The following is a 12,493-nucleotide window of genomic DNA, read 5'->3' on the forward strand; positions in this document are numbered from 1 at the left end:
GTGCCCTAGTGGCTCTGTGACTTAGGCATTGGGTTGCTAGCCAAAAAGTTGGTGGTTCAAAACCACTAGCCACTCCTTGAGAGAAAGATGAGGCTATTTGCTTCCATAAAGATTTACTGTTTCAGAAACCCTATGTAAGGTTGCTACGACTCAATGGGAAATCCTGACATGGTTCTGTAGGATAAGCATTGGATAGCTAACTTCAAGGTTGGCTGGTTCAAACCCAGCAGCCACTCCTTGAAAAGCCTATACAGGGTTGCTAGGAGTCAGAACTGACTCGATGGCACTTGACAACAACATGACTTGATGACAGTGTTTATATATGTGTATATGACACTGTAGGAGAAGCACTGGGCTGCAAAGTCAGTTTGAACTGCAAGATCAGTGGTTCAAATCCACGAGCTGCTCTTTGGAAACCCTATACAGGGTCACTGTGAGTCAGAACTGACTCGATGGCACTCAACAACAACCACAACAGGGGAACTGTGCTTTCGGTCTCAGCCTCATCATGTGTAAAATGAAGATTTCTTGCCGATTACTCTCCTGTGCAGTCATCACCTGACTGTCTGTGGAGGCTTTTATGTTACTATGATGTTCAACAGGTTTTGGGAGATCTTCTAGACTAAGATGGGACTAGGAGGAAAGGCCTGGTGATCAGCTTCTGAAAATCAATTAAACCTTATGGATCACAATTATCCCATCTGCAGCGAATTATGGGGTGGCACAGGGCTGTTCAGTTGTGTCTGGGATAACCATGTGTTGGGACCAACTTGTGGGCAGTAGCAATAAACTGAGCTCTGGTTTAGTGCTGTAGAATAAGCACCTTACTGCTAACCACAAGGTCGGTATTTCAAACCCACCAGCTGCTCTTCGAAAACCCCATACAGGGTCACTATGATTTGAAACCGACTCGATGGAACTTAACAACAACAACATGAAGATAATAAAAGGCTATGTCTCTAAGACTATTGCAAAGATCAAATGAGTTAATGCACATAAGATGATACACACAGTAGGCATTAAACAATTAGTATCTGTTTCTTCTGTTTATTACCTCCATCTGACCCAAAATTGTTATAAGGATTAAAACAAGTTATTACAGTATATGTGGACTGTACATTGAGAATCCTGCCCAGAATATGTATGTAACTGCATGTAAGAACGTGATGCTATTATCATTGTCATCATCATCAACATCACCGACTGATGAGGCTGCTCCCACAGCCTATCTGAAAGATGCTTTCATCGAATCTCATCCTTAGCCAATCCATTTTCTCGGCCAGGACTGGAGGCCCAAGGATGCTCGCCAAATCTCTGGTCCACGCTGCTCATGCCCAGATAGCCATGGACTAGTATTCTGGTCCTTCTGGACCACAGATTTCCATTGCCCCGCCCACTGGCCTGGACCGCCTGGGGTCTCCATGGAAACCCACCAGCCACAGGAGGGCGTGACGCCATCGAGATGGACGGGGTCTCCGCCTATTGGATCAATGTTATCTGGGCGAGGACAACAAACACAACCTCTGACTGGTGCGTCCTTTCAGAAAGGCAGGAACACGGCGACGCTGTACCGCCTTTTCCAATCAAGAGCTGCGAAGGCTTTGATAGACAAACGCAGCGGGAAGAGGCCCCGAGAGCGGGCTTTTACCCAACCGGCGTCCCGATATCCTGAGGAGGAACCAATGAGAAGGCGGCGGGGGTGGGGCGAAGAGGCCGGTTGCTCCGGAAGTGGAGGGAGGGGGTGAAAATGGCGCCCAGCTCGAAATCGGAGCGGAACAGCGGGGCCGGGAGCGGCGGCGGCGGCCCCGGGGGTGCCGGGGGAAAACGGGCAGCGGGTCGACGGCGTGAGCACGTCCTCAAGCAGCTGGAGCGGGTCAAGGTGAGACCTGAAGCCTTGGAGGAGAGCGCCGGCGGGTGGGGAGCTGGGACGAGGGAGGCGGAGGAAGGGCGTTCGCGGGGTGAGGGGTTGGGGGCGGGGCTCTGGGGGAGGGGGCTTAGATGGAGGAGACTGGGGCGGGGCATCGGGGACGGGGGTTTGGATGGAGAGGCTTGTGACAGGGTCCAGGGGAGGGGGTTTAAGTGATGGGAGATGGGATGGGGTGTCAGGGAGGGGGCTTGGATGCACAGCCCGGGGTACGGGGTAGAGGGTTTGGAGCGAGGTGACCCTAGAGACTGCTGGAGGAATAAGGAAGAATGGGGTTGTCCAGGGTGAGACTCATTTTTCAGACCTGGCTCTCATGGTCCTTCCGTTATGGAGCCTTCCCGCCCCCTGTACGGAGCAGAACCTCTATGACCCGCTTTGGGCTTCTTCAGCCCCAGCTCTGCCCACACGGGAGCTGGCAGCGCCTAAACTTGGAGCTGCCTCCTCCACTGATTGGGAGGGTGCTCCCAGCATAGGGCCAGATCTTTTCTCCCAAGACTGAGAGCTATCTGAGCCCAGCAATCTCCCCTCCATAGGACATCATCCTGGCCAGTTAGGGAGCTCTGTGAGGGCAGAGATGACTCTCCCTTCAGCCCAGGAGCAACCTGAGAGAGCTGTGTGTTTGGACAGGGCCTGAGCCTTCTTTAGGCTGGGACCTCTGCGAGGGTAGGGCTGTGCCTCCCCTTTTTGACTGGGAGCTCTCAGGACTGAGGCTGCCTCCGCCCTCAGCCTGGGAGCTCCCCGGGTAGGGCTGTGGCTCCACCCTTCGCTTGGAAGCTCCTTGGGCAGGCCTGTGTCTCCCCCATCAGTCAAGGCCTCCCTGACAGGCCGTTTTCTCTTCTCAGGCTGAGGCTGTGCCCTGAGCATCAGACCTCTTTGAGGAGAAGCCTGTCTCTCCCATCATTCGGGGCGCTCTGTAGACAAGGCTCTTTGTTTTCCATCAGACTGGAGTCTTTTGAAGGCAGGACCATGTCTCCTCTATCAGATGGGCTGGCAGGTCTGAGGGTGGGTGTGCCAGCCTGCTCCCAAAGATTCTTTCTTGGTAGCATTTTTGGGATGAAGGAGTGGATTGGAAAGCTTCAGCTAATTGAGATGATGGGATAGGATTTGGACCCATCCTTCTATCTACCTCCACCATCCCCACATGGGGCCAGGCTGCCCTGAGAACCTGACTCTGGCTGTAGGCTAGTGGCTGGGACAGCTGAGTGCTAGTTACGCCCCCATCCCAACCTCTTTGATGGCTCAGGACATACACTGTATCCTTGCTGGACCTCAGAGGCCAGAGGCTCGGACAAGAAGGGTCAGAGGCTTAAGAGGTGTGGAGTTGGGAGGACAGGGTGGGTCCCAACCTCAGGTCCCAGCCCTTCCCACTTACTAGAACTTGGACCACCATTGACAGTGTGGCTGACAGGGAGGGGGGTCAGGGTGGCTGGGACTGACTGGCTTCTGTGAGGGCAGCTCTGCTTTGGGTAAGGAGTCTGGTAGCTGGAGGGCTGCAGGTAGCTGGTGGTATCAGAAGGACTTTGCCCTGTTCCCAGATCAGTGGGCAGCTGTCCCCACGTCTCTTCCGGAAGTTGCCGCCCAGGGTCTGCGTCTCCCTAAAGAACATTGTGGATGAGGACTTCCTCTATGCAGGGTGAGGCAGGAGCTGGGCTGGGGTGGGCGGCTGGCTGGGGCACAGGGCTCCCCTTGAACTGGACACTTTTACCCCTCCCCTACAGACATATCTTCCTGGGTTTTTCCAAATGTGGCCGCTACGTCCTTTCCTACACCAGCAGCAGCGGGGATGATGACTTCTCCTTCTACATCTACCACCTGTACTGGTGGGAATTCAACGTCCACAGCAAGCTCAAGCTGGTAGGGCCAGGCTGGGCTGGGCCGGACTCCACTGCAGGTTGGCATGCACCTCCCAGGGGCTTGAGGACTCCACAAAGAGTGTGACCTGCCTCTGAACCCTAGATAACTTGTCTGTAAAATGGTGATCAACTTCTCACAGGGTTGTTGAAAAGACTCTGTATTAGGTCAAATGGTAGGAAATTGCCGTTCGTACTGTGGATTCTGGCGGCAGTTCCGCGTGGTGTATCGCAGTGTGCAGTCTGTGAGCCAGCATTGGCCCAGGTCCTGTGGGACACAGCTGCTGGTAACACACTGGTGGCTTCATTGACTTTCAGCCCTGACCTTGACCCCTTGGAGAACTGTTATCCCATTTTACAGATGAGCTCAAAAAGGTAAAGGGGTTTGCTGAGGCCTCAACCCAGGAGGGCTGAGTCAGGTTTGGGACCAGTGTGACTGACTGAGTTCCTCCACTGTGCAGGAGGGGCACAACCTAGTTCCTGCCCCCACTTAGAAATCATGCCTCCCCTGCCCCTGCCCTCTCATGAGGCTGCCTGAGGCCTTATTAGAGATGAGACTAGAGGCTGCTTGGGGCTCCCTAATCTGAGATGCCAGTTCTAGCTTTGCCTTACTCCAGCATAGCATTGAGCAGCCTTGGCCTCCTCCTCCTCAGCCCCTGCGTTGTAGCCCATACTGACCCTGGAACTGCCCCTCAGGTGCGGCAGGTGCGGCTATTCCAGGATGAGGAGATTTACAGCGACCTGTACCTGACCGTGTGCGAGTGGCCCAGTGATGCCTCCAAGGTCATCGTCTTTGGCTTCAAGTGAGTGGCAGGGCTGGGGAGGCTGGGCAGAGGCTGGGCCTTGAAGAAGGGACCAGGAGGCTGAGAATGTGTCACCCCTAGCACTCGCTCAGCCAATGGGATGCTCATGAATATGATGATGATGAGTGATGAGAACCACCGCGACATCTACATCAGCACCGTGGCTGTACCACCCCCAGGCCGCTGTGCCGCCTGCCGAGATGCTAGCCGGGCCCATCCAGGTGAGGACTGGGCCTCCCGGGACATGGGCCGCCTGGTTTCTCCATCGGGGCCTCTGGTGAGACTGGTGTGGTGTGTGTGTTGCTGCAGGCGACCCAAGTGCCCAGTGTCTGCGGCACGGCTTCATGCTGCACACCAAGTACCAGGTGGTTTACCCCTTCCCCACCTTCCAGCCCGCCTTCCAGCTCAAGAAGGACCAGGTGGTGTTGCTCAACACCAGCTACTCCCTGGTGGCCTGCGCCGTCTCTGTCCACTCGGCAGGTAGGTCCTGTCACAGATGGGGAGTCCAAGACACAAAGCAGTGATGCCACTCATCCAAGGTCACACAGTGGAGAGAGGGCCACAGCATTGTCCAGTAGAACTGCACTGTAGGGAGGACTTTAGTCACTTGTGACTGCTTGGCATGTGAAATGTGGCTTGTGCATTAGAGAACCTGAGTTTTCCATTCATTACATTGCATTTGCTTTGAGTGTAAATAGCCACATTTGATTTGTGGATATCCAACATTTTACATCATTGCTTATTAAAAAAAAAAAAAAAGCAAAGGACAAGAACAGGAATGATTACTTGACAGAATGACAGGCATTGGAAAGCTGAGTGAAGCCATGTCTGACGGGGGGTGGGTGGAGGGAGAAGGACGGCCCGTGCCCTTGGGGTCTGCATGACTGGAGTGTGACTTGTGGTCCTGCAGCTCCATGCCCAGGCCTGTCCCTTCGGGGATTCCCATCAGGTCTTCAGGGGCGTGTCCAAGGCTGTGGTGGGGAGCTGGAACCCACTGTCCATCCCAACGGCAGGGAGGTAAGACAGGCATGCACTCTGACAGGAGCAGAGAGAGGGAGAGCCAGAGTCCATGTCCCCAGAGCGTCTTGGGAGGGACCTCAAGGTATAGCACACATGTGGAAAGAACCATAAAATCTGTAACTGATTCCACTTACTTATACATGAGCATGCAAGAACCAGGCAGATAAAAAGATAGCCACTAATGTCTTTAAGGAGTTCTGGTGTAGCGTTTGTGGGTTAATGGGTTGGACTGCAATGTTGGTTTAAACCAAAAGGTCAGCGGTTCAAGCTCACCAGCCGCTCCTTACAAACACTGTATGGGGTCGCTATGAGTTGAACCAACTCAGTGGCAGGTAACAGCGTTATTAAAATGACTGCTCATGGGTGAGAGAAGAGAGCAAAAAGAAGATGAGATACATATAAATCAGCTCACACGCAAGCACCTAGGGGCCTTTATCCCCAGACACATCAGAGGCTGTCCTAGCTCCTGGCAGGCTGTGCCTCTGTGGGTAAGGTGCGGCAGCACCTCTGGAGCCAGGCCACCCCAGGGTGCCAGTCCTCACAGCACCAGGATCATATCCAATGGGCTGCCACTACGGGTCCCCGGTCCTGGGAGAGGACCCTACTATGCTGTTTGTGTGCTGTCACCACAGGAGACATTACTTCTGACTCTTCCATTTTTAACCTCTCCCCCAGAGTGCTACCTCTTGGGGGATGGGAGCCTGCACCCCAGTTACCTTGGACAAGCATGTCCGGGCCTCTGTCCCTGTTTCTCTGACCTAAGAGAACGTGCTGCTCAGGGAATAGGGGTGGACTGGGTCCTCTGTGCCAACCCCACACTTCGCAGGGAAGCTGACTGTTGACACCCTGTGCTGGTTCAGATGTGACTGGTTGGGAAGGACAGAGGGCTATGTGTGGATGGACGGTTAGTAGTCACATGGCTCTCACTTGTCTGCTGTAGCCTGGCAGCTCTTTAGGGCTGGGTCTTGTCTTGTTCACTGCTATGTTTGCAGTGCCTGGCTCACCATAGGTGCTTGATATCAGATTTGAATCAATGTAAATGAGTGTGCGCATGACACGTGTGCTGAGTAGTAAGTAGGTGTTTCACTCTGATCTCTCATTCAAGGTGAGTCTTCTAGAAGGGTCTCCTCCAGGTGCATTTCTAGGGAACCCTCAGGGTAGAGGTAGGTCTGAGAGCATCTTGGACTAGAAACTTGATTCCTGATCTTTTGTATTACTTGTTTTGTTTCAGGCGATGGTGGCTTCTGCCAAATCCTGTATGACCACACAGCCTCACCCCTGGCCCCACCCAGTCTTTCTGGGCCTCAGAGCCCAGAGGTGCCCCCAGCCCTCCTCAGCTTCTCCCCTGAGGCTGCCCCAGCCCTGCCCTCTGGGACCCCTGAGCCCTCGCCTGCCATCGCCAAAGCCAAGGAGTTTGTGGCTGACATCTTCCGTAGGGCCAAAGAGGCCAAGGGTGGGACCTCTGAGGAAGCCCGGCCACCCCTTTGCCCAGGAACCTCAGGCAGCCGTTGCTGCCCGCCTGCCGAAGCCCTATCCCCTGGTGGGGAGGCAGTGCCCCGGGATAGCCCCCCTGCTGAAGAGGCACCTGCCCCGGAGCCTGGCTATGTCAACTACACCAAGCTGCATTACGTGCTTGAGTCAGCAGAGGGGACTGAGCCAGAGGATGGTGAGCAAGTGGGGTCCCGGGCAAGGGGTCAGCATGGATTTCCTGTCCTACTGCCTCCACTATTCCTGTTTCCTGCCTCCTGACTCCCTAGAGTTTGAGGATGATAAGATCTCCCTGCCTTTCGTGGTGACTGATCTCCGGGGCCGCAACCTTCGGCCCATGCGAGAGCGGACAGCTGTCCAGGTTGGTGCTGGGGCCCCTGGGGAGCCTGCTGGTAAGAGTGGGAGTGGTACGGCTTTCACTTGTTTCCTGCTCACCTGTCCACAGGGTCAGTACCTGACAGTGGAGCAGCTCACGCTGGACTTCGAGTATGTCATCAATGAGGTCATCCGCCATGACGCCACTTGGGGCCACCAGTTTTGCTCCTTTAGTGACTATGATATCGTCATCCTGGAGGTAGATTCAGGAATGGGACAGAGCGGGCCCAGGACCTCCATTCTCTGGGGTGTCACCCTCAGTGGTTGTCACCATCTACTCTTTGTTCCAGGTGTGCCCAGAAACTAACCAGGTCCTCATCAACATTGGCCTGCTGCTGCTGGCCTTCCCATCCCCCACCGAAGAGGGCCAGCTTCGGTGAGTAGTCAAGGACCCCTGTCTTAGAGAGAGCCACATCATTGCCAGAAAGAAGACCCTCGTCCCCAGCCCCCACCTCCAAATCATGCATCTGCCGTTTGTCTTAAGACTTGATCATCTCAGGGCAACTTGCTTTCCCTTGAGACGAGGTGAACTCACCCTCTTCCTTTGTACCCATTGCAGACCAAAGACCTATCATACCAGCCTCAAGGTGGCATGGGACCTCAACACAGGCATCTTCGTGACAGTTAGCGTGGGTGACCTCACTGAAGTCAAAGGGCAGACCAGGTGAGGCAGGATGGGGTGGTAAGTGGGGGACAGCAGGGTCGGGAGAGGGGAGAGCTGCTCACCCCCTCATCTCTCAGTGGCAGCGTTTGGAGCTCATACCGCAAGAGCTGCGTAGACATGGTGATGAAGTGGTTGGTACCTGAGAGCAGTGGCCGATACGTCAACAGGATGACCAATGAGGCACTGCACAAAGGTGGGGCTGGGGGCCCAGGACAGTTGGGACCAAGGTCCTAGCTGGCATGGGACATGCACTTTTCCCAGAACCAGGTTGGATTGGGGCAGGTCGAGGTTCTGAGTGCTGGCTGGAGGTTGGGGACAGGGAATCCTGGCTGAGGACTAATCAAAGGCCTTGGTGGGTGGGACCTAGTGGGACTCAGGTATATTCAGCTCTCTGGTCTCAGCCCATGGGGTGGGAGGCATTTGGAATCCTCATGACTCTGCTCCCTCCTCCCTACAGGGTGCTCATTGAAGGTCCTGGCGGACAGTGAGCGATACACATGGATCGTGCTGTGAGGGCCCTGCTGCCCAGGACACTGACTCCAACTACCTCCGCGGTCTGGGAGCTGTCTGCTGCCTGGGCTGGCCTCTTCCCGGCCTCGGGCCAGCCAACTGAAGACCAGCACTAGTGTTAGGCTGCGGGGGATGGGGGTGGTAGGGGAGGGGGGTGGCTGGGTGGGGGCAGCCCGAGGCCTGAGAGTCTGGATGCTTCTTATTTATGCCTATTTAAGTTGGGAAGGGGCAGAGAGAGGGAGCCCCCTGCCCCACTAGCCACGGGTGCCCCATTTCTACCCTAGTTGGGCACAGCTGGTTCCTTGTGCATTTGCCCCTTTCCTTGCCTCGGGAGGTGTGGACATTCCCTCTGGGAGGCTGAAGAACCCCATTGCCTACCCACCCCAGCCTCCTCCACTTGGTGGTGAGAAACCTTGTGGCCATTCACCCCCCCCTTTGATTCCTCTTCATGTAATAAATGTTTTATTTCTGAACCTTGCCGAGGTTCCCTCATTGCTGCTCAGGCCCCAGGAGCCTCCCTACCCCCACCTCCATCCCCGCATCCCAGCAAATCAGCAGTAGCCAAATACCACAGTGGAATTTATTGTGTTTTAAGAAAGACTACAAAAAGGTAGAAAACAGCTCGGCACACTAGACTACCACACGTGTGGACACTGTCACTGCCGGGAGGGGGAGGCCTCCAAAGCTGTAGCACGCGGAGCACACAAAATAGTGATTTTTGTACAATAGGTCAGTTTGTTGTTTTTTGTTTTTTTTTCTTTTCTGTTTTACCATTAAACATCGATCGCAGCACAGGTTGAAGACACTGAGAAAACTAGAACAGATAAGGCCATGATAGTTGGAAACAAACCCAACAAGTTACCGACTCCGCTTGGCGCTCACAAATCGCACAATAGTCATGTGGTTCAGAGGATGGGGGTCACACGTCACAGAGGACGGGAAGAGTAGGAGCACGGAGAAGGTTCCATTACAAACCAGCGTGGGGAAGGGGGCATCGGGCACGGCTGGCCCCACTGCCTGCAGCAGGTCCCCCCGGGGCCGGGCTGGGCTGCCCGATGCTCTTTGGAAGCTGGAGGCCAGGTCTCCCCCACCCCCCTTAGCCAGGCTGGGGAGTGCCACCCTCGGGCTAAGGGACAAGGGAAAACCTAGCTCTGGATAAGATGCCACACCCACGGCTTTAATTGCACTTATACCAAGAGGGGGGAGCAGTGGGGTTGCTAGCGGAGGGCTTCCAGGCTGCTGCCAACAGTGGGGGACCCCAGGTGATACCCACCTGTGCCCGCCTGGGGCTCAGGCTGGACTCAGGATAGGCTGTGCAAAGCCAGCGAGCTGAATAAGTTAACAGTTCTGCAGGGGAGGGGGCCTGCCTGCCTGCCCCCTTGGGTGGTGAGAGGGCCTGTGGGGGAAGGGAGATGCTGCGGCCTTCAAGGCCAAGGGACCCAGCTGGCTGCCCCAAGGGGCACCTGGGCACGGCGGCAGGTTCCTTAAGGCACATCTTTTGTGTCAAGAGTTTGCAGGTGCGGCTCCGCCGGGCCTGTGATTACACCAGCCCCATTGAGTGGGCGAGGGCCCTGCCTTCCAAGGCTCCTCTCTGCCCTGGCCGAGGCTGGCGCGGTGACAGTGAAGCCACAGAAGCAGTCAGGGACCCTGGCGTGGGGGGTGGTGGGGTTGGGCGGGTGGGGACCCGGGCCAGCGGCCACGGGTCACGGGACTTAGCTGGAGGGCAGCGCTTGCACGAAGAGGCCTCGCGCATCTGGCCGTGCCAACTTGGCGGGCGGCTCCAGGGCCTCGGGACCCAATGCAGGCGACTCGCCTCCATCTGCTAAAGAGATGTCCTGCGGCAGCTCATCCTCGCTCTCCTCCTCTTCTTCCTCCTCCTCATCTGGGCACATGGACCAGGCTCGGCTCAGAGAGCGGCAAGAGCCGGTGGGTGAGGTGAACCACTGCCCGCCGCCTCCCAGGCCCGTGTGGGGACGCTTCCAGCCTACCTTTGTCGGGGTCCAGGGGGTTCAGCGAGGTGGCCAGGTTGGCGAACTAGAGGAGAGAAGGTAGGGAATGGTGAGGACCCGATTGCAGGTGCCCCCCACCTTGCACCCTATGCCCCGTATGTGCCCACCTCGCCCATGACTGCGATAGGGGTCTCGCCCTTGGCCTGGGCCACACGGTGCTCAATCAGGTAGTACATGTACTCATCGTAGAGCAGCCGGATGAGGTGGAAGGAGCCGAAGCTGGCAGCGCTGCGCAGGGTCAGGTCCCGGATCACCATGGAGCTGTCCACGCAACAGAGGGGAGGCCATTCAGACCCGCCCCTTGACCCCCAATCCCCTCAGGCCACGACCCAAGGGGAAGGAACCCTACTGGGTCCCTCCCACGTTGGGAGGAGACTACTGCAGCCCCGCCCTCCCAAGAGGTTGTGTCTTCCCGGTCTCCAACCCTAGCAAACCCCTGCTGGTGTGCGCACCTGTAGAAAGACCACTTGAGAAGAAAGAGTTTGGCAGCCTTGGGGAAGCCAGCACTGCCCTGGTAGGGCTTGAGCACCTGGCTCACGACACCATCCAGCCAGGCAGCCCATTGTTCCAGTGAGTTCTGCTGTTGCAGCGTCACCTTGAAATCCTGCTCTAGCCGCTGCACCACGCGGTCTTCGCAGCGACACACCCACGAGGCCTGCTCCTAAAGCACAGAGGACAGAACCAGGGCTCAGTCCCTGCCCGGGGTTCACCTGCGGCCCTCTAGCCCAACCTCCCTGCCCGCGCTCACCTGCACGTTGGCGAAGTCAACGCGGTTAAGGTCGCTCAGCATCTGGTTGATCTGTGCTGTGTTCTGCAAGACTGCACGGGCCGCTTGAGCCAGGTGGTTGAGCGACGTGTAGCGCCGCAGCGTCTGTGCAAAGGCACCGGCCGCCGCAACCTGGGGGACCCAGGCTTGTGGTTTCTACAGGACCGTACCCCATCCCACCCCGCTGCAGCTCTTAGGGCTCACAACACGCCTAGACTCACATGGGGAGCACAGATGAGTTAGAGCCCACTTTTCTGGGCGTGTGACCTCTGCTAACTCTTTGGGCCTTAGTTTCTTTGTTTCTTAAAAAGGGATGATCACTGTGAAACGCTCTTAGGGTGCTTTTCACACGTTGGACGCTCACCCATCCTTTTCCTGTGTTCTGACCCACAGTCCTTGTTAATGGCAGAACACAATAGAAAAGACTGGCAGGTACTGCCTGGAAAAAGCAGGCCTTGTTTTGTTTCAGTTTGTTTCCCTGGTGTCAGCTTTAGTCAGACATTTTGCCCCAGGTATACTGCAGTTCTCCCAGCACTGAAAGCTACGCCGGGCACCCAGTTGTTGTTGTTAAGTGCCATTGAGTCGGTTCCGACCCATAGCGACCCTGTACAGGGTTTCCAAGGGTGTAAATCTTTATGGGAGTAGAAAGCCTCATCTTTCTCCCGCGGAACCGCTGGTAGTTTCGAACCACTAACCTTAAGGTTTGCAGCCCGATTCGTAACCACTACGCTACCAGAGCTCCTTAGCAGCTCAATAAATGCAGAAGGGAATGACTAGGTGCTCTTTCTAAGGGTCTCCTATGTATCCAGCATCTACTCTCTCCAGTCCTTACCTGTGTGAGGTACCTACACCCCACCAGGGGAATCCTTCAGACTTTCCTTCTGACCTTTTCTTTAAATAAATTAGATATATAACCCTCCTATCTCGGTAGTTACCAAATGTGTTGTTAGGTGCCATCGAGTGGGTTCTGACTCAGCGACTGTGTGCCCAACAGAATGAAATGCAGCCTATTCCTGCACCATTCTCACAATTGTTATGTTTGAGCCTTTGTTGTGGTGGTGAAGTGCTCTCCAGTCAATTCCTA

General features: G+C 55.7%; 2 protein-coding genes across 2 annotated transcripts in view; one reads left to right on the forward strand and one right to left on the reverse strand.

Moving 5' to 3' along the window:
* Positions 1-1,732: 1,732 nt before the first annotated feature.
* On the forward strand, positions 1,733-8,771 carry DCAF15 (DDB1 and CUL4 associated factor 15). The gene is made up of 13 exons (XM_006874279.1): positions 1,733-1,879; positions 3,460-3,557; positions 3,643-3,778; positions 4,471-4,577; positions 4,659-4,798; positions 4,887-5,057; positions 6,829-7,263; positions 7,355-7,446; positions 7,531-7,659; positions 7,751-7,836; positions 8,020-8,124; positions 8,202-8,317; positions 8,582-8,771. Exons 1-13 carry the CDS (start codon positions 1,748-1,750, stop codon positions 8,635-8,637), a joined length of 1,803 nt encoding a protein of 600 aa, XP_006874341.1. The 5' UTR covers positions 1,733-1,747; the 3' UTR covers positions 8,638-8,771.
* A 1,505-nt stretch (positions 8,772-10,276) lies between these two features.
* RFX1 (regulatory factor X, 1 (influences HLA class II expression)) overlaps positions 10,277-12,493 on the reverse strand; it is a 28,116-nt gene continuing 25,899 nt past the window's right edge. The window contains exons 17-21 of the mRNA XM_006874280.1: positions 11,392-11,541; positions 11,096-11,304; positions 10,751-10,904; positions 10,623-10,668; positions 10,277-10,516 (exon numbers count right to left, since the gene is read on the reverse strand). Coding sequence (XP_006874342.1) covers positions 10,347-10,516; positions 10,623-10,668; positions 10,751-10,904; positions 11,096-11,304; positions 11,392-11,541 — 729 coding nt within the window. The 3' untranslated portion in view covers positions 10,277-10,346. The remainder of the gene's footprint in view (positions 10,517-10,622; positions 10,669-10,750; positions 10,905-11,095; positions 11,305-11,391; positions 11,542-12,493) is intronic.

This window comes from Chrysochloris asiatica, unplaced genomic scaffold, assembly GCF_000296735.1.
Source record: "Chrysochloris asiatica unplaced genomic scaffold, ChrAsi1.0 scaffold00268, whole genome shotgun sequence".
Taxonomy (NCBI): Eukaryota; Metazoa; Chordata; class Mammalia; order Afrosoricida; family Chrysochloridae; genus Chrysochloris; species Chrysochloris asiatica.